The sequence below is a fragment of the Halichoerus grypus genome, chromosome 1 (genome assembly GCF_964656455.1).
Source record: "Halichoerus grypus chromosome 1, mHalGry1.hap1.1, whole genome shotgun sequence".
Taxonomy (NCBI): domain Eukaryota; kingdom Metazoa; phylum Chordata; class Mammalia; order Carnivora; family Phocidae; genus Halichoerus; species Halichoerus grypus.
In genome coordinates, this window is record NC_135712.1 from 122575578 (window position 1) to 122597223 (window position 21646).

At 39.7% G+C, this 21646-nt stretch overlaps 2 protein-coding genes across 5 annotated transcripts in view; both read right to left on the reverse strand.

Annotated features, from left to right (window-relative positions):
- NCK1 (NCK adaptor protein 1) overlaps positions 1-8959 on the reverse strand; it is a 72359-nt gene extending 63400 nt beyond the window's left edge. Inside the window, exon 1 of one of the 3 annotated variants that reach the window (XM_036080949.2) lies at positions 8849-8959. The gene's annotated coding sequence lies outside the window, so the exon portion shown is untranslated. Of the gene's footprint in view, positions 1-5904; positions 5984-8813 lie in introns of those variants that run through there. The other 2 variants (XM_036080948.2, XM_036080953.2) reach the window with 2 other exon arrangements.
- A 7601-nt stretch (positions 8960-16560) lies between these two features.
- Positions 16561-21646, reverse strand: part of SLC35G2 (solute carrier family 35 member G2) — a 39050-nt gene continuing 33964 nt past the window's right edge. Inside the window, exons 1-2 of one of the 2 annotated variants that reach the window (XM_036080957.1) lie at positions 19151-19288; positions 16561-18005 (exon numbers count right to left, since the gene is read on the reverse strand). In XM_036080957.1, coding sequence (XP_035936850.1) covers positions 16749-17987 — 1239 coding nt within the window. In that variant the 5' untranslated portion in view covers positions 17988-18005; positions 19151-19288 and the 3' untranslated portion in view covers positions 16561-16748. Of the gene's footprint in view, positions 18006-19150; positions 19289-21646 lie in introns of those variants that run through there. The other variant, XM_036080955.2, reaches the window with a different exon arrangement.

Consider the following 21646-nt stretch of genomic DNA (forward strand, 5'->3'; position numbering starts at 1 on the left):
AAATGACTCATTTAAAGTATGACTTGAGTCTGCTGTCAATGTAACAACTGCCCCTTTCCCCATTCTTCACAATATACATGCCTAAGTTCTGCACTTACATGACAAGACAAAGAACAATGCATCCATAAATATATATATTCTATGTTCCATGACTCATTTCTTCAACATTTTGCTTATCCTACTCTTTGAGATTTTTTAAGATTTTATTTATTTGACAGAGAGAGACACAGCGAGGGAACACAAGCAGGGGGAGTGGGAGAGGGAGAAGCAGGCTTCCGGCGTAGCAGGGAGCCCAATGCGGGGCTCGATCCCAGGACCCAGAGATCATGACCTGAGCCAAAGGCAGACGCCCCTCAACTCTTTGAGATTTTACTTTAAAAATCTCCTATCTCTGATAATTGAGTATAACCTACCAATTCTTAGTCATAACTTCCACAATATGCACTAGGCTAAATTAAAACAAAGAGCTTCAGGGGCACCTGGGTGGCTCAGTCAGTTAAGCGTCTGCCTTTGGCTCAGGTCATGATCCTGGAGTCCTGGGATTGAGCCCCGCATCAGGATCCCCACTCAGCAGGGAGTCTGCTTCTCCCTCTGCCCTCACCTTGCTTGTGCTCTCTCTCTCAAATAAATAAATAAAATCTTTAAAAAAACAAACAAACAAAAAACCCAAAGAGCTTCAGGAAGTTCCAAGATTACAAACTGAAGCCTGAGTGGGAGTAAAGTAGTAGTCTAGAAACAGCCTTATTAAAGGAAATCAGAAACTTTGTAACAAGGACAGGGTAAGGCAACTTTTTCTCTAAAGGGCCAGACAGTAAATATTTTAGGCTTTGTGGGCCACACACAGTCTCTGTCACATATTCTTCTTTTCTTACAACCCTTAAAAAATGTAAAATCATTCCTGGCTTTGGGCAGTACAAATAAGGTTTTTGAGAGGTTCCAATTAAAATAGTGGATTTAACAGATAAGTTTTCTTTCTTTTTTTTAAAGGAAATTAACACAGTAGGCAAAATATACAGGAAAGCAAGCAATAGCAACAAATTTTTGTAACCTAAAAAGACAGATGGACAACTAGTTACTACCTCAGTGAATTCCAGAAAGGTGAAGCCTAACCCAGGAGTTGAAAAACCCAACTTACACCCTGGAATCCTCAAGAGTCAGGAATTGGCAGCACCTGCTACTGCTTAAACTGAGAAAAGAGGGGTTTAAATAAGGAAGACGGGGTGAAAGCTAAGAAGTGGTTAAATCCTTAGAAGTTTCCTCCCCAAATATACCTAATGGTAGGCTACACAACTCTGAACTGGGATCACCAGATAGAACTAAAAATCTTTGTACCCTACCAAAAGTGGGGAATGAGAAATCCAGTCCCTCACACATATACCTATACACACACACACACACACACACACACACACAAAGGGGGCAGTCAAACCTTCAGCCCTCAAGAAAATTGTTTTCCCTCAAGAGGAAATACCTCCCAGACATCAGGGTTTTCTCAAAAAAAAAAAAAAAAAAAAAAGGCTCACTTGGACCACCATGCAATGACGTTTAAGACCCCATCAATTCAAGCTTTCAATCTCAAGATAACATCCAAGGATTACTGACACCTCAAGCAACATAAAAGTTAGAAACCAATTTAGAAGAGAGTCCCCAAGAAGAAACAAGGGCAAAAAAAAAGTCATTTTTATACCCTCGGAAATTAGAGAAGAAAATGTATCCATGAAACTAGCAAAGGATACTCTCTATAAAAAAAGAATTTTTAAAGAATAAAGAGTTCTTGGGAAATCAAAATCTTGCTGGAAAAAATGAAAAATTCAGCAGAAGGCTTAGGAAATAAAGTTAACGAAACCTCTCATATAATATAGAGTAAAAACACTAGGAGATGAAAACTAAAGAAGAAAAACAAATACCAAAGGACTAGTCGGAGATACAAACAGAACTAGCAGAAATAACAAAATTATCAGAGAGAGAAACAAAAGGAAGGAAACTATTATTATAGACTGAATTGTGTCGTCTCCCTGCCCCCCCCCATTCATGTTGAAGCCTCAACCCCCAAAGGGGAGGAGGAGGAAGAGAGAGGTAACTCCCTATACAGAAAGGCTTTGTAAGGACACAGTGAAAAAGCAGCTGTCTAGAAGCCAGATAGCACCTTGATCTTGGACTTCTTAGCATTCAGAACTGTCAGAAAATAAGTTTCTGTTGTTTAAACCACCCAGTCTGTGTTATTTTGTTATGGCAGCCCTAGGTGACTAATATAATCATCAATGAAATAATTCAAGAAAATTTCCCAGAACTGACTAACATAATTTTGCAGGTTTGAGGGGCACAATGAGTATCCAAGAAAACGCACAAAAACAGATGTACGCCAAGTCACACCATCATGAAATTTCAGAATACAAGAGATACAAAATTCCAAAAAAGCAAAAAAACATTAGGATCAGGAATCAGAATGTTTTCAAAATTCTCAAAAGGATCACAAGCCAGAAAACAATGGAGAGATGCCTTGCGAATTCTGAAAGTAAATTATTTCTGAAAGTAAATTATTTCTAACCCAGAATTCATTACCCAGCAAAATCCCATGGGAAGACCAAAAAAAAGAGGGCATTTTATTAATACAAGATCTCAGTCTTTCACAGGAATCTACTATGGGATATATTCCACCAAAGGAGGGGTCAAACCAAAAAAAGAACTACATGATTCACAGGAAATAAGAGATTTAACACAGAAGAAACGCAAGGGGAGTCACTAGTCTTATGGTGAAGGGAGAAAGTCCAGAAAACTACTATGGAGACAGAAAGCTGCTCCCAGCAGGTTCAAAAACTGGTAAACAAGAAAAGAGTAACTATACTCATAGGTATACATACACAAAAGAAATGACTGTGTATGTCCAGTGGAAGACCTGTAGGTAAATGTATATATAACAGCTTTATTCACAATAGCTTAAAAACTAGAAACAAACCAAATATCTATTAATGGTGAATTTTTTTTAATTGTATATTTCATCCAGCAGAAAACTACTATCAGTAAAAAAGACCAACTATTGCTATACCCAACATCATAGGTGAATCTCACAAACACAATTATTAAGCAAAAGTAGTCACCCACAAGAGTGTATATTCTATGGTTCCATTAAGTTCAAGAACAGACAAAAATGATACAGGTCAGAACAATGATTAACTTTTGGGGATAGGAAATAGTGAATGAGAGGACACATGAGAGAGCTTTCTGGAGCACTGGAAATGTTCTATACCTTGATCTGGGTGATGGATAGGTGTCTACAAATACAATGAAATTTGTGTACTTTGCTATTTTAAAAAATTTAAATGATACTTTAACAAGTTTTTAAAGAAATCAATGACATTTTCAATTGCATCATCCCACAACAAGAATTAATCAAAGGGAAAAAAAAAATCTAAGGCTTTATATACAAAGATCTTTATTTCAGAATTATTTTTACTAAAGAAAAAAACACCTGGAAATATTATTTAAATAAATGAGTGCAACGCAAACCCTGGGTTTTTCTGGTGTGAGAAATTATCTGGCCTTTATTACCAGCAGCCAAAAGGGAGCCATCTGCCCAGTGGGAAGAGCATGTTCACAGGTTCTAAGGCAAAAAAATCTTGGCTACTGAAGGGAAAAGGGGGGGAAAGGGAGAATGGCAAGAGTTGCAGCTAGAAGTAGCCAAATCATGGAAGGTCTTATAGGCCTTTTTAAGAATACGGAGGGGTGGGGCGCCTGGGTGGCTCAGTTGGTTAAGCGTCTGCCTTCGGCTCAGGTCATGATCCCAGGGTCCTGGGATCCAGCCCCGCATCGGGCTCACTGCTCCGCGGGAAGCCTGCTTCTCCCTCTCCTTCTACTGCTTCCCCCTGCTTGTGCTCTCTCACTCTCTCTGTCAAATAAATAAAATCTTTAAAAAAAAAGAATACGGAGGGGTGCCTGTCTGGCTCAGTCAGTGGAGCACACAACTCTTGTTCTCAGGGTTATGAGTTTGAGCCCCAAATTAGGTGCAGTTATTACCTAAAAATAAAACCTTTAGAAGAAAAAAATATGGAAAAGAAATGGAAAAAAAAAAAAACCCCATAGAAAAATTAAAGTAACTGACTTCCCAGGGCAGAATTCTAGGGGAAGGGGCTGTACACAAAGTATTCTAAATGTTTCTAAAAATAAAAAATGTTATCATGCAAGAACATTTAGTACCTGGAAGCGATCAAGAATTTCTAAGGAAAATTTTCCAAAGTTTCATTTAATTAATAGAATGTTTTTGTGGTAAATATAAATTTTTGTTTTGCTGGAATACTCAAAAAATACAGGGCATATTAAATTCTTTGTTATATCAATTATTTGAGTTTATCTAAATTTGTTGCCAATACAACATGATTTGGAAATACGTACTGAAATTTTTGGAAGGCTGATTGTTAAAAAGCAACAAAAAAAGCTCTTTAGATGCAACCGTTTTTTAAAAGCCATAATCTCACTGCTTTATTCGATTGGTCTGTTTCAAGAAAAGCAGAATTATCCATACCATACTTACGTCCAATTCAGCAATCCTTAAGTACAATTTCAGGAATAAAGAATGAGAGAATCAGTGTTTCAACAGTTTATTTTAGCAGATTATTTATTTAAACAAAAAACAAGCCCATTATAAACAACCAAAAAATAGAAAAACAGCTTCTAACCTGTTTAAAACCCAAAGGGTAAAACATTCCTTCCAGAAATATTTCACCTGATAGTTTTCTGTGCTATCTTACACTACTCAACTCTTGCTACATAAGTGTAAAAAAACAACAACAAAAACCAAGGCAACCCTATGCTGCCACTGTAACAGAAACTTCAGAGTTAAGAGGAAAAAAAGGTCAAGAGCAAATATATAAAAGCTCTCTGACTTCCCAAAAGAACAAATGTTTTCAGAATATTTTGCTCAATAAACAGATTGCTCAATACTCAGGTTTCTGACAGATGAACAAGAGGACAAAGTAGCAAAATGTAAAAGTGTTGCTGTTCTAAGAATCTAAAAGAGAAAAAGAACATTTGACTGGATCATTAAATTTAGTTATGTGATAAACCCTGCAGGTTTCCTCCAAACCACTGCAATGTTCACATCTACTTTGAAAGTACCCAAATATCCAGTCTCTTTGAACTAAGAGATTCAAACAAACTAAACTCCAGGAGTAAAAATTCTAAGAGATCCATTCACTTTTTAATGAATCACGGACTCAACTATAGAGATGAGAATATTATTTTTGTTAATGCTGTTAATACATCTAACAAGCAAAGAAAAAGACTTTAAATCAGTTTTAATTATTTAAACAATCCAAGTTATGAAGATCCCACTGCCCTCACATACAAGTTTTGAATCTATGGAAGGTGTAAAGATACAGAATGTAAAATAATGTGAAGCAAACAATAAAAAAACTGCATTGCAAGAGATGAAAAATAGTATAGGGGCGCCTGGGTGGCTCAGTGGGTTAAGCGTCTGCCTTCGGCTCCGGTCATGATCCCAGGGTCCTGGGATCGAGCCCCGCATTGGGCTCCCTCCTCAGCGGAAAGCCTGTTTCTCCCTCTCCCACTCCCCCTGCTTGTCTTCCCTCTCTCGCTGTGTCTCTCTCTGCCAAATAAATAAATAAAATCTTAAAAAAAAAAAAAAGAAAAATAGTATAGCTTCTTCGGAAATACATAGAAAAAAAAAGTTTTTTAAAGAATACACAGACCAAGGGGCACCTGGGTGTTTCAGTCAGTTAAGCGTCTGCCTTCAGCTCAGGTCATGATCCTGGAGTCCCAGGATGGAGCCCGTATTCGGCTCCCTGCTCAGCAGGGAGTGTGCTTCTCCCTCTGCCCCTCACCCTGCTTGTGCGCTCACTCTCTCTCGAATAAATAAAATCTTAAAAAAAAAAAAAAGAATACACAGACCTTGAGTTAGGAAATCAAGCTTTGAGTTTCAGCTCTGCCACCATCATTAGATGTGTGAATTTTTGTGTAGTTATTCTGTATGGCTTTCATTTTCCTTACCTATAAAACGAAAAGGTTGTAATTCCAATGTTCCCACAGTATTGTTCCATGATATTATGACACAAGTCCACATAAGCTTAAAAAAAAAAACCAAAGGAATGATAAAACAGTAAGGGCAACAGGTTCAAAGGAAAGTAACAATACAGAGAACAGAAAGATCTGGAAGGCTGCACTGAATTCAGGACCAAAAATGAAACTTCAACAAAATACGACTTCATTTGCTACTTTGGAAACTTGGCGGGGGGAAGGGATTTCTTTTAAAGAATAGGCAGGCTATGCATAGGCAATCAAATTCTCAACAGACAAAGGTAGAAAAACACAAACTCTAAATGAGAATGATAGAGTGGTTTAGGATGGTCAGCTCTCATAGAGAAACAGTGCTGTCATAAGAAAAAAATAGGTATTGAGCAGACTTTTAGAAGACTAGGAATTCTGAGGTATACTCTATAAATAACAGGGAGTTATCGCTGGTTTCACAGTGAGGGACATGGGGAAACATAAAATTTTAAGATTAAGGTGGAAGGCAGGACATAATGAGTAGAGAGAAAAGGTAGGCAGAAAACCCAATTACAAGCTAGTGGAAAGGAATATATCTCAAAGAAATTTCCAAAAAATGGCTGACAAAAATTAGCCAATGCTATGTGGATAGAGGATGTCAAAGACAAAACCAAGGTTTGTGTCTGGGTAGCTGCAAGTGTAATGTTACCAAAACAAAGTCAGTCTATGGAATCAGTAAAATGAGGATCATCCAGATAGAATTACTGCCTTAATTAAATAATCTTTAAATATCAGTTGTCTTCCTGAGGCGCCTGGGTGGCTCAGTCAGTTGAGTGACCAACCCTTGGTTTTGGCTCAGGTCAAGATCTCAGGGTCATGAGACCCAGCCCTAATGCCCAAATCACACACTGTACTCAGCAGGGAGTCTGCTTGAGATTCTCTCCCTTTCACTCTCCCTCTGCCACTCCCTCCCCCTCACCCAAGTGAGCAGGCCAGCACTCTCTAAATAAATAAATTTTTAAAATAAGTATCAGTTGTCTTCCTAAAACAGCACACCCAAGTATTTATGAAGAATTTCTTAAATGCTTAGTGATTTCACGAGTTTCCTCCAATTTTACTTATTGACTAAATAACAAATCATTCAGTCTTCTGACGTAGGTAGAGAATATTTGGTATTTTTCCATATTATAAAGGTAAGTAAACTGTAAAAGTTATTAAAGTATGATACTATGATAAAAAATGGACGCATTCTGTATTTATTAAATGAAGTCCTCCTGACAAGCGATTTATAACAATAATCACATTAAATCTACCTTGAGCTTTTGGCAAGAAAGTCCTCAACGGTCCAAAAGAAAAATAAACCCAGAAGCATAAAGTACCATTCAGTATCTAACAAAACATTCTGTGTATGCTTCAAATTTTATTTATATGGACCTGAAAACACTGGTAAAATCTGCACTAAAAGATAATGCACAGAAAAATAAAGTGAGCAATTTAAAATTTAATATGTGAACAAGCACAGCTGAGTCTCCAGCACTCTGCGAATAGGGTTTAACTGATATTACAGCTAATTCCTCCAAATCACAATTTTCCCAAAAAAGAAAATTCCACAGTCCATGATCAAGATGGAATGAAAACTACTATTAATCAACCAATGCATATTCCTTGTAACTATCAAACTGTGAATGGTATTCCTTGTTACTATCAAACTGTGAATGGGAGCCTACTTAAGAACTAAATATAACTGACAATTATCAAACAAACAAAACCTTCTTGGATTATTTCCCCATTCCACCTCGCTGAAGATTAAGATTTTAGGAACAGTGCTTCCAGATGCTTAGTAAATTATATAGTTCGTTTTTCATCCATCTACCAAAGTAAGACTTTTAAAAATGAATACCTCTTGCAACATTTACCCGTTTTGACCAGACACTGAGCTTCTTTGCTCACCACCCAAGATGGGATTCGAAATTCTCAACTTTTCTTTCCTAACTCCTATGTTTTCTTACCAAATCTAACGGGTGAAATTATTTTTAGGTGACCAGCTCATCCGTTCGACAATAACTAAGCGCCTATAATGTTACAGTTCTCAGCCCTAAAAAAATCCAGCTTCCCGAGCTTCTAACGGCAAATTTAACTTTTATGAAAACACCACAAAACGTCACAAAACCAATTATTTAGTTTTTGTTGTTTTTTTTTTTTTTACCGGATATATTACACTTAAGTCAAAAGCTCACAGCCGAAGCAACAAGCAAGCGTACGAAACTACAGCAGGTCCATATGATTAAAATAACCTCGATTTCCCGAGAACGGGGGAAACTGCTGGGGCTGGGGGGAGGGGCACAGGGCGCATCCCAAGGATGTCCACCCTCAGCACAGGTTACGGCCCCCTCCCCTCCTGTAGGGCTGGAGGTGAGTGCGCCCGTCCCCTCCTCTACCACGTCCCTACCTTCCCCCGCCTCGGATTACGCCACAACAGACAACAGGACTTTTTAGGGAGAGAAAGAAAGAGGGGAGCGCGAGCGCCGCACACTCGACCTCCCAGCCTCGCAGGAGCGGCCGGCCGGAGCGAGGCCTGGGGCTGCGCGGTCCCGGGCACTGGCCAGAGGATCGCGCGGAGCCGCGATGCAAACGCCCAGGCCCGGCCAAGCGGCCTCCCCGCCCCCTCCGGCTCAGCTCAGGGCCGGCAGACGGCGCCCGGGGGGCTAACTTCGCCGGAGAAGAGGAAGCAACGCAGCGAGTAACAGGCTGTGTGGACGCACGGGGAAAGGAAAGGCTGTCTGTGCGTCTGCCTACCGGCAGGACCGTCTCACCTTCCCTCTGCCGGGTCCGTGCGGCCCCAGCTCACCTGAGGAGGGCACCGGGAGACCGCCGCGGCCGCCGCGATGGCCGTTACGGCACGAGGCCTCCGCTCAGCCGCCGCGTAGCTCTCGGGAGAGGGGCGGGACGCGCGCGGCGGGCGGGCGGGGCTCCGGCGCCGACTGGCCGGGAGGCCGTGGGCGGATCCGCGCGGGCAGGAAACCCCCTCCCGGCACAATCCGATAGGTTCAGTCGCTCCTTTCTCTCCTATCCCTGAAGCGAGAGCTGTCTGCGCCGCGCTCGGATTGGGCCGGCCCGCCTGTCAATCAAGTGCTGTGCTGGGCGTGGATCAAACTGAGGCTGTCCAGCAGAGAGTGAGCGAGAGGGTGAAAAGTGCCTGGCCTGACCTGGCTCTTGTCGTTTTTGCCTCTCCGGTTGCTGTAGCCGATTACTTTGGGCCTTCCTCCTCAGCGCCACATTAGAGACTCCGCAGCAGAAATTACTGCTTCCCAAGTTCAGCCCCAGCTGTTCTGGGAGTTTCTTCCTGGTTTCTGCATTAAAGAGGGTCTTGCCCAACAGAAGGTTTTTAGGGGCAGGGAGAGAAAATGAAAAACAAACCAAAAGGCCTGGAAATGGGAACCTGAGAGAAAAATGTAAGATGTACGGTTAATTTGAGCCACAAACCGAAATAAGATGAGTCTAAGGGCCTTCCAGGTGCCCTGGTGCGTGGATAGGTTCCAGTCTCAGCTATGGTAGCCATGCTGTGAGGAGGACAATGACCTTCAGTGCCAAGGGTGCCCATTCTTAGCGGCCCAGTCCCAGCCACCTGCCCGGTGATCAGTAAGTTGGTTCTCCCCACTCCAGTACTGCAGCCCCCCACCTCAACCTGCCTCATGCCTTCTGAACCATCTTTGTGGCTCGGCTCCGCTTAGGCGTCGCCTCCTCAGGGAAACCTGCTGGGTTAGATACTTTTCATGGAGCACAGGTATTTTCCCCAAACAAGCTGTTGAGTTTGTCCGTATCCCCACGTAGATGGTAAACTCATTAAGTCAGGAACCATGTCAGTATTTTTCCCTACTGCCAACTACATAGATGGTAAGTAAATATTGTTTAAGGCGTTAATACAGCTTCCTTTCCCTTCTTTAATCCTGGCCTAACTGTAAGTCCCAAGGGTTCACATTCTTCTGCATTTAACTTCGAAATTATTCATTTGAGTTCTGATGTATGTGGTTTGGTTGCCATTATTTAGGACCACAAGGTCAAGCACAGTCACCTTCCACCCCTTCCTGGCTTCAAGTTGGCTCTGGCAAGTAAACCATGAAACTCTGGGCAACAGCTACTGTATGTCTATATCCCATTATTAGCATCCAAAGTGAATAATGTAAGTGAACTTCAAATTTATTCTAATGGTCTAAATTCCGTTGCATATTTATAATGGCTACTATGGACTGAGTTTGTCCCCTCACAAAATTCATATGTTGAAGCCCTAACCCCTAATGTGACTGTATTTGAAGACAGGGCCTTTAGGAGGTACTTAAGATTGACTGATATAAGAGTGGGGCCCTACAACTATAGGATTAGTGTTCCTGTAAAAAGAGACAGCAGAGAGCTTGCTCTCTATCTCCACCATGAGAGGAGTGAGAAAGGGCCATGTGCAAGCCTGGAAGAGAGCTCTCACCTGTAATTGACCATGATGGCACACTGATGTGGGACTTCAGCTTCTAGAACCAGGAGAAATTAAATTTCTGTTGCTGGTATTTTGTTATTGGCAGCTCAAGCTAATACAATAGTTTTATTTGTTGACACATCTTATAAAGTTTATGGATTGAGATGCTATTATATTCATTTTTTAAGCTGGAGAAATGATTGTCCAGAGGTGAAAACTGTTTCTGCAAAATCATACAACAAACTGTTAGCAAAACCTGGCTCAGTTCAATTCTACTTACATAATTAACATGTGATGGGTTGGGGGTGTTTATACAAATACAACAAGTAAAGTGGTTCCTGCCATCAGGTAGCTTATACCACTGCCATAAGTGAGGAAAATAAACCCAGAAAAATATGCTGAAGTTGTAAGTTTAGATTTTATTTTGTAAGGGAATACGTATTTTGAATGAACCAGTGGTCTGAACAGAACCTTCACAAGATTTTGATCTAGATCTCTTGACTACTGTGTGCCACCTATTTAAGCAATAGAAGAAATAAGGGAAAGAGCTTTCTTTTAAAAGGGTTTTTAGTTCCCTGTAAACATGTTTTTTCCTTTTAGTTTTCCTTCTTTAAGTTTCCTCATCACCCATTCTTACCAGGAAATTAAAAAAAAAAGAAAGAAAAGAAAGGGGTGCCTGGGTGGCTCAGTCTTTAAGCATCTACCTTCGGCTCAGGTCATGATCCCAGGGTCCTGGGATCGAGCCCTGTGTCAGGTTCCCTGCTCAGTGGGGAGCCTGCGTCTCCCTCTCCCACTCCCACTGCTTGTGTTCCCTCTCTCGCTGTGTCTCTGTCAAATAAATAAATAAAATCTTTTAGAAAGAAAGAAAGAGAGAAAGAAAAGAAAAGCTCAAAAAACATATGAAGAGGAGAAGGAATTGAAGGAAAAAAAGAAATAGCGATGAAACAAGAAAGCATTGGGTAGAAAGTAGATAGGCAAAAGCCACATATGAAATTGCAGTATGGTAACTTAGAAGGAATGGAGTTACATGTTCTTATGGGGTGGAAGTTGTCCCAGAGACTTCCTTCCATACACCCTGTCTCCCCAACTTCCAAATATGAACATTCACATGGCTTCTTCTTCCTCTCTTTTAGCAGAACTCAAACCAAAAATGGGAATCACCCCTGCTAATTAGTGCTGAGTGGACCAGGGACTAGCCAGAATCATGTGACGATAACATTTAGACCAAAACTTATGACCTATGGACTGGAAACGGGGCTTTGGATAGGGATAGCTAATCTGTCTAGGATAAAAACATGTAGGCAGCTCACTTTATTAATCCTGAAGGAAAGGATTTGGGAAGACAGGAAGGGGAAAATGAGCCTCCATGTCTCAAGATCTTTCCCAGGAAACTTGATAGCTTATAGTTAGAAATGATTAGAGGATGATCTGGTTTAGCATCACTGCCAGGTAGGACTGTTTAGGGCAACAACAACAAAAAAGCCCTACTTACTAATCAACAAGAAGTAACTAATCACAAGCTTGACTGTGAAGTATAGAAATTAGTGGACCCTGGTAACTAAATTTAATTTCTGGACTGAGTATTGTTATGCTTTTATGGGAATTAATTCAACAAAAATTTATTGAGTCCACTCTGTGGTAGGCACTATAATAGGTGCTGGAAATCTAAAGATCAGTCTTAACTGAAAGGAGTTCAATCCAGTGTCAGAGAATGAGATTTAAATATATTTATTATTAATATAGTTAATACAGCTATAGAAATGTATAGGGGGACATTAAACCACAGGGGGAGTTGTATGGTCAGGCTAGTCAGGCAAATAAGTAGGCAAAGAAGAGATGGGTTTTCCACATAGAGGGGCCTGCATTTAAAAAGGTATTACACAATTGAAAAGGTATTACACAATATTGCTGGAGCAGAAGATGACTAGAAAAGTAAGCAATAGCAGGTTATAGGAGTTAAGGACCTTAGCCTTTATCCTATAGGGGATAAGAAGCCATCAGAGTGGTATTCTTCACCACTTTAAAATGTCATTCTATTCTTTTCTGGCCTCCAGTCTTCCTTCTTTTTTTTTTTAATTTTATTTTATTATGTTATGTTAGTTGCCATACAATACATCATTAGTTTTTGATGTGGTGATCCACGATTCATTGTTTGCGTATAACACCCAGTGCTCCATGCAGTACGTGCCCTTCTTAATACCCATCACCAGGCTAACATCCCCCCCACCCCCTCCCCTCTAAAACCCTCAGTTTGTTTCTCAGAGTCCATAGTCTCTCATGGTTCATCTCTCCCTCTGATTTCCCCCTTTCATTTTTCCCTTCCTTCTCCTAATGTCCTCCATGCTATTCCTTATGTTCCACAAATAAGTGAAACCATATGATAATTGACTTTCTCTGCTTGACTTATTTCACCTAGCATAATCTCCTCCAGTCCCGTCCATATTGATGTACAAGTTGGGTATTCATCTTTTCTGATGGCTGAGTAATATTCCATTGTATATACGGACCACATCTTCTTTATCCATTCATCTGTTGAAGGGCATCTCAGCTCTTTCCACAGTTTGGCTATTGCGGACATTGCTGCTATGAACATTGGGGTGCATATGGCCCTTCTTTTCACTACATGTCTTTGGGGTAAAGACAAAGACACTACGTGTCTTTGGGGTAAATACCCAGGAGTGCAATTGCTGGGTCATAGGGTAGCTCTATTTTTAATTTTCTGAGGCACCTCCACACTGTTTTCCAAAGTGGCTGTACCAACTTGCATTCCCATCAAGAGTGTAAGAGGGTTCCCCTTTTTCCACAATTTCTCCAACATTTGTTGTTTCTTGCCTTGTCCATTTTTGCCATTCTAACTGGTGTAAGGTGGTATCTCAGTGTGGTTTTGATTTGAATTTCCCTGATGGCTAATGATGAACATTTTTTCATGTGTCTGTTAGCCATTCGTATGTCTTCTTTGGACAAGTGTCCGTTCATGTCTTCTGCCCATTTTTTGACTTGATTATTTGTTTTTTGGGTGTTGAGTTTGAGAAGTTCTTTATAGATCATGGATACCAGCCCTTTATCTGTAGTGTCATTTGCAAATATCTTCTCCCATTCTGTGGGTTGCCTCTTTGTTTTGTTGACTGTTTCCTTTGCTGTGCAGAAGCTTTTTATCTTGATGAAGTCCCAAAAGTTCATTTTTGCTTTTGTTTCACTAGCCTTTGGAGATGTATCTTGAAAGAAGTTGCTGTGGCCGATGTTGAAGAGGTTACTGCCTATGTTCTCCTCTAGGATTTTGATGGATTCCTGTCTCACATTGAGGTCTTTCATCCATTTTGAGTTTATCTTTGTGTATGGTCTTAGAGAATGGTCGAGTTTCATTCTTCTGCATGTAGCTGTCCAATTTTCCCAGCACCATTTATTGAAGAGACTGTCCTTTTCTCCATTGCATATTTTTTCCTGCTTTGTCGAAGATCATTTGACCATAGAGTTGAGGGCCCATATCTGGGCTCTCTATTCTGTTCCATTGGTCTATATGTCTGTTTTTGTGCGAGTACCATGCTGTCTTGTGATCACTGCTGTGTAATATAGCTTGAAATCGGGCAACATGATGCCCCCAGCTTTGTTTTTCTTTTTTCAACATTTCCTTGGCAATTCAGGGTCTTTTCTGATTCCATACAAATTTTAGGATTGTTTGTTCCAGCACTTTGAAAAATGTCTTTGGAATTTTGATCGGGACGGCATTGAAGGTATAGATTGCTCTGGGTAGCATAGACATTTTAACAATGTTTATTCTTCCAATCCATGAGCATGGAATGTTTTTCCATCTTTTTGTGTCTTCTTCAATTTCTTTCATGAGTGTTCTGTAGTTCCTAGAGTATAGACCCTTAACCTCTTTGGTTAGGTTTATTCTGAGGGTCTTATGGGTTTTGGTGCTATTGTAAATGGAATCGTTTCTCTAATTTCTCTTTCTACAGTTGCATTGTTAGTGTATAAGAAAGCAACTGATTTCTGTGCATTGATTTTGTATCCTGCCACATTACTGAATTGCTGTATGAGTTCTAGTTAATTTGGGGGTGGAGTCTTTTGGGTTTTCCACATAAAGTATCATGTCATCTGCGAAAGGAGAGAGTTTGACTTCTTCTTTACCAATTTGAGTACCTTTTATTTCTTTTTGTTGTCTGATTGCTGTTGCTAGGACTTCTAGTACTATGTTGAACAATAGTGGCGAGAGTGAGGCCTCCAGTGTTTCTGATGAGAAGCTGTCTTACTGTTTTCCTGTATGTCATATGTCTTTTTTTCTTCTGCTTTTAAAGTTTTGTTTCTTTATCTTTGTTTATCAGCAGTTGCACTATGTTTCTAGGTGTGGTTTTCTTTGTATTTATGCTGCTTGGGGTTCACTTATTTCCCTGGATCTGTGGATTACTGGCTCATATTGTTGTTTCCTTTTATCAAATTTAGAAATCTTTTGGCCAGTATTTCTCCAAATATTTTTTTCTGCCCCTTTCCCCCTCTCTCCTTTTCTGAGACTACATTTACACTTATGCTAGACTTCTTAATCCTTAGTACAGGTCATTCCAGGCTCTGTTCATTTTTTTTCAAAACTTTTTCTTTCTATGCTTCAATTTGGATAATTTCTTCAGTTTGGATAGTTGAGAGCCAGTGTCTGGTAATTCCTGGAAAATCTGAACATTAACATCTTCCCAAAAGCACAGATACCCTACTAATGATTGTGGGCTATTTGGGGAAAGGTTTAGAGACATATTAGTCAAGAAGACAGAAATCACAAGATATTATAACAGAAAGAATCTAGTACTGGGTATTGATGGACTGAAAAAGCAAAAAGGGAGCACTGCAGTAGCCCAGAGGTGATAACTGTACAGAGCAGCTACCACCCTTAGGGCAAGTGAAAAAGAGGGGTCAAGGTTGGACTATAAGCTGTCCGAAGCTCAGAGGAATGACCCAGCTGAGCTATAGCTCAGATCCCAGAAAGGATGCTGTTTATCTGGTCCTCCTCCTACTAAGAGGGATATGATGAGGCTGCTGGGGGATGGAGAAGCTCAAGGCTGAGATAAGTTGCTGCTGCTGGAGCAAAGGGATATTGCTTATTGCTGGGGTAACAATGACAGAAACTGCAAACAAATGGAAAGGAGGAAATCCTTTCTCCCCTTCTCCTGTCTTCTAGTCTCCCTCTAATGCCCTTTATTGATGGAACCTAGTGAGACACCAGCCAGTGTAGGAAAAATATAATTTGCAAGGTCTGAGCCATAGCATCACAGAGGTTAGCACAGAAGAGTGAATTTGGAGTTAAAATAACTCAATAACAATAACAATAGCTTAATAACCATATCAACATTTGTTGTGCTAAATTAGTAAAATTGCCCAAATTAGACCCAGATTAATGCTACCTTATATGCTTTTACTGACTTTTATGCCCTTTTGAAAAGAATTTCAAGTTACCATGTTGTATCAATTTTCTGCTATACCGTGATTCCTGTTAGTGTCTTTTTTCAGGGGTAAGGATTACCTTTACTGCAGCTCACACATAGATTTGCTACAAAATCATAAACAAGGGCAGTTTTGGAAAAGATCTGTAAAACTGAGGGTAAGTAGACCCTGCCCCAACATTAAGTCTCCCACCATCAGGCACAAAATGGCATGGACCGTCTAGAATCCAATCTTCTCCCTACTTCCATTTCCTATGCATTACCTAAGGTAGCCATAGCAAAGGGAAGAGCAATTTCCTGTTTGAAAGTAGGACAACCACTATGGTCATTGAAAAACCAGCTGTTTTCCTTTGTTCCCTTTTTCTTGCCTCAACTCAGGCTCCCTTACCCAACCTAGTCACCTCTAGTTTCTAATGTAAATAGATGACAAATCAGGGCTTGGTATTAAGCATTTCACCCTATTGTGTCCTTTTCACCAATGAAGATTTTTGAATATTGAAAGATTTTTATTAAACATTTGTAGAACATTGTGCATGAACATTTTTTTAAGGCCACAGAAGTTCCATTGGAAAGGGGTCATTTCCTCAAGTATTATGTTTTTTAGTGATGAAAGTTAACATTATCCTACCACAATTACCTTTTGTTAATAACAGTAGAGACACTGGGTTCATGGTGTTTCACATATTTAATATTTGTTTTTTAACATATTAGACTAGAATAAATTTTCTACATCTGCATATATTAATTTTATGTACCACTCTGTCAGTTATACAACACAAGACATTTACAGGTAAACATTAAAATGGCAGTGTACCTATTAATAACTAAATGTTAACAAGATAATAATCAAGTATTCATTTAATGGGAGAGTCTAAAATTTCCTGATAATCCTGCCTTCTTAAATTCCTCCAATAAAGTTTATAACCAGCAAGGACAAAAACACTAATCATAATGATTACCCCTCCAAAAACATCATAGACACTAGGAAATATGTGTAACACTAGAAGCTGCAAGACCATAGCTACTACAATCTCCAGATGTTGTACTGTGCTGACCAAAGCTGGATGGAATTTGTCCAAAGCATAATAAACTCCTAAGAATGCTGCAGTGGAACAGACGCATATGGCAATGAGATAACTCCAGGTTTCTCCATCTAATGGGATGATGGGTTCTTGAAGAACAAACATAGTAGATATTCCCCAGATTGTCCCAGTCCAACCAAAGGTAAACAGTGCAGTCCACATGCTGATCTTCTCCTTAATAGATCTGTATACTATCATGGAAAGAGCAGTGGTCAGTCCAGCCATCACGGTCATAGTGTACCCAAAGGCTTCTTTCCAGGCATTTAACAAAGAATTGTCTTCATCAACAATGTTGGGGATCATGACAAGACAAACACCTAAGATGCTGCAAACAACTGTAGCCATGTCAACATAAGCCATTTTCTCATCTACAAGTAAAAAAGCCAGAATGGCACTGAAGACTGTGGTTGTGGCTCTCCACATAGTGGTCCCATTGCTGGGAGGAACTATTGAAAATGATGTATAAGCACAGGTGATAGAAATGACATTGCATACGCCATAAAAGAAGAGTCGTAATCTGTATCCACTGGGTCCAAAGGGGGCCTCTTGGTAGTAACATACAACTAACACAGATAAGACCTGCAAGACAGAACGGATAAAAATCAGCTCTAGAGACGGAACTTTAGAACGATCAGAAACAAGCCTAGTGATAAGAGCTACACATCCATGAGCCAAAGCAGATCCAAACAGCACTATCCACATTTTTCTGGATTGAAAAATATTTTTTTCTGCAAAGCTCTGGAATTGTCCAAAATCATTGGTCATTGGGTCTTCTGTTGGCGGAGGTCGAGTATCCATGGTTCCAAAGAAAGTTCTTCCTTTTCTTTTCATTTCACTCAGCAGGCCTTTCTTTGGATTTTCTTCCATAAAATTTCCATAGTCTTCATTGATTTCTTCATATCCATCATCCCCAGGCTGGGGATAATGGGAAGTATACTTCACCATCACCGTGTTGGGATGTATTTTCACCCGTTTTTTAACTGGATATTTTTTGGAGGGAGAAGTATCCATTTCTTCAGATAATCAATTCTATTTAAGAAAAAAAGAAGAGATAAATGTACATATTCAGTTGAAATTTAGTTTTGATTTCTATTACAATCATACGCACCAATTTAATCATAGAAAGTAGAGGTTGTAAAAAACCTGCATTTTTCACTCTCATCTGACACCTGCCCCTACTTCTCCTTCTGCTTATTCTTTGTCTCATTCAGCTGTTACTTATCTTTGCACTACAAACAACTGAAATTTTTCATTCATCTTTTCATTCCTACCTGTTTCCCCACTCATCCAGTAAGAAAAACACAGAAAACAACTTATCTAACAACTTAGATAAAACCTTTCCTTTTCATTGTGTTCCTCTATCTATATTATAAATTTTAAACAGGTAAGTCCGAAGTTTTTTGTATAATCACTTCTGTATAATATCACAGTTAGCTTTATAGTACAAATTACAGTCTTTTTAACATTTATTCTGGACTCCTCATACATATTTAGATATATAGATAGATCAAAATAAGAAAATAAGTAAAATGGATTTAGTGACAGTCATGCATTGTTGGTGTGTACTACCTTTCTGATAAGCAATTGGTCAATATATTTTAGGATTTTAACTGAAACTACCCTTTAATTTAGCAATATCACTTCTAAGATTTTATCCTAAAGATATGATCACTTGTGTGTTTTAAAAAAAGGAAAAAATAATATATTTTTATATATGCCTATATAACATAAAGGAATTATGGAAAGATACAAAATAAACTAATAATTGTTAGGGTGGAACAGGGAACAAGAGTGGAAGAAAACATTTATACTATATACATTTTTGTATTTTTATTTTTGAATCACAATATTGTTCAAAAAATGAAATTACAAACTAAAACAAGATGTTCATCTGTTAAGAAAAAGAGCATACAAAAAAGTGTAGAAAAAATGAGTAAGAGGGTTCACCGTAGCTTACCACAATGACCCTTCATACAATGGAATACTATGCTGTACTAATCCATTAAAAATGATGATGCAGATCTTTATTGACACAAATGTCCATGACATTTTGTTAAGTGGGGAAAAAGCTTGTTGTAAGGATTAAATGAGATAATGCATATAAAGAATTTGCCACAGTACTGGCATATCATGAACTCTCAGTAAAAACAAGAATTCAGCTTCCTTTCTTTCACCTTTCACCTTTCTTGAAACACTGGGTATCTTCTACGTTGTTATTCTTTCTCCAAGACTTGTATTTGTTCACTCAGTTCTCTTTCCTGTTTGTTCTTTTTTTCTAAGAACAATTTCTTCTTTGATTCTTCCCCTCCCCTCTGAAAAAAAAATTTTAAAAAGTAAACCTTTTTTTTTTTTGTCCTTATGACATACTTCCTGTCCTTGCCAAAAACTCACCAGTTCCAGGATCTTAAACCATGGTCTAGAAATCAAATCCTACTTAGTTCTTTGACACCATCTGGGTAGCCAACTGTTTCATTCCTCTTTACTCTTTTTTCTTCTAAATGACACTATCTTCAGGTGGAAGAAATCATTTTTAAAAAACACCACCTGTGCCTCCAAATTCTTCATTTTCCTAACCTGGACCTCCCCCTTGCAGTCCTTCCTACATATTACTATCAAGCTAGTCTGATGTTTTTTTATTCCAATTTGTATCAAATTGTGACTTCAGCTTCAATAATCCCAAATTGAATGTCTTGGTCTCCCAAATAGATTTTCCTTCCCTAACTTAAAGTGATTTTCTCCTCAATACCTCACTGAATTTATGTTTGCAATACCACCATTTCTCCAGTTCCCCAAGTTAGAAACCAAGGAATACTCTGAATTATCCTTTCTGCTGTCACACTTCTATTTGGTCATCAATCTTATTGTTCTTGTCTTTGAAATATTTCTCAGATTTTTCCTTCTCCAATTCCATTTTACCTTTGTAATTCTGGATCAGGTTATTGTTAATTCCTATTTAGAATATTTCAATAGCATCCTAACTAGCCCCAATCTTTCTCTCTTAAAGTCCATCTATGTTATACCACTATCACTTTAATCTGTCTTTTAAAGATTCAAAACAAAAAACTTCCCTTAAGCTTCCCCATTTATTTTTTTTCTTCCTTGTCTAACATCTGCAGTAGTTCTAATTTTGTAATCTAATCATTTTTTTAATTGTTTAAAGATTTTATTTATCCATTTCACAGAGGGAGGGAGAGAGAGAGAGCGCAAGCAGGTGGAGCGGGAGGGAAAGGGAGTAGCAGGCTCCCCGCTGATCAGGGAGCCCAATGCAGGGCTTGATCCCAGGACCCCGGCATCATGACCTGAGCCAAAGGCAGACACTTAACTGAGTGAGCTACCCAGGCGCCTCTAATCATTTTGTTATTTAGGTGTCTCAACTCAGTGCTGAGTTTCGTCTCTAGTCATTGTACCCAAATTTACTATGTTAAATCTCCTTTCCTTGCTAGTCAGCGTCTTGCTGACATCTCTGTTAGAACCCATAACTTCTGATGTGCTATCCATTGTTAAAATTTTGTCTTATATCCATTCAAAGCTTTCCCATTTCCAATTGCAGGCCAGATTTGTAGCTCCAGGGACATGGATAGGGAGAGGATGTGGTCTGCCATTTTACTCCTCTCATTCCCTCCCTTTGGAGTCTGTGGGAGGGCGATGTAGTCTGCCTCTGGGACACCTCCTCCATCTCTCTATTCTAGGCTCCAGCTCCCCTGGTGTATTGGCACAGGGAAGAAGGAAAAGGAAAGGGATGCATGTTTTATATTTGCTGTTGTTGCGTGATGGCTTTTTGATGTAGAAACTTGGCTGGGCTGAACTACATTCCCCAGTTATTTAATCAAACATTAATATAGGTGTTGCTGTGGAGGCATTTTGCAGATGTGATAAAAGTCCTCAATCAGAGGCATCTGTGTGGCTCAGTTGGTTAAGCCTCCAACTCTTGATTTCAGCTCAAGTCATGATCTCAGGGTCATGAGATTGAGCCAGCGTCCAGCTCTACACTGGGCATGGAGCCTACTTAAGAGTCTCTCTCCTGCTCCCTCTGCCCCACCCCCCAACCCCCACCACTCACACATGCCCTCTCTCTCTCTAAAAAAAAAAAAAAAAAAAGTCCCTAATCAGTTGGCTTTAGGTTAATCAAAATAAAGTCTATTCTGTATGGGCCTGACCTGATTGGGTAAGCCCTTTGAAAGAGGGCTTAGGCCTGGGACACCAGGGTGGCTCAGTCTTTAAGCTCAGGTCATGGTCCCAGGTTCCTGGGATAGAGCCCCGCATCGGTCTCCCTGCTCAGCGGGAAGCCTGCTTCTCCCTCTCCCTCTCCCTCTCCCCCTGCTTCTGTTCCCTCTCTTGCTGTGTCTCTCTCTGTCAAATAAATAAATAAAATCTTAAAAAAATAAAAATAAAAGAGGGCTTAGGCCTTTCTTGAGCTTGGAGATTCCAAACAGTTGATGCCCTTGGAGTTCCAGCCTGCTCATGATCTTCTCCTTACCGCTTGTGGGCAAGAAGCTTCAACCTGTGCTTATGGGGTTCCAACATGCTCTTGATCTTCTCTTCCTGGCTGCCTGCCCTAAATACTTCAGACTCTTTTATCTAGCCCCCACAATTATATTAGCCAATTCCTTGTAATAAATCTCTTACTGGTTCTGGACCTCACTCTGATAACATGTTGGAAATCACTCCTT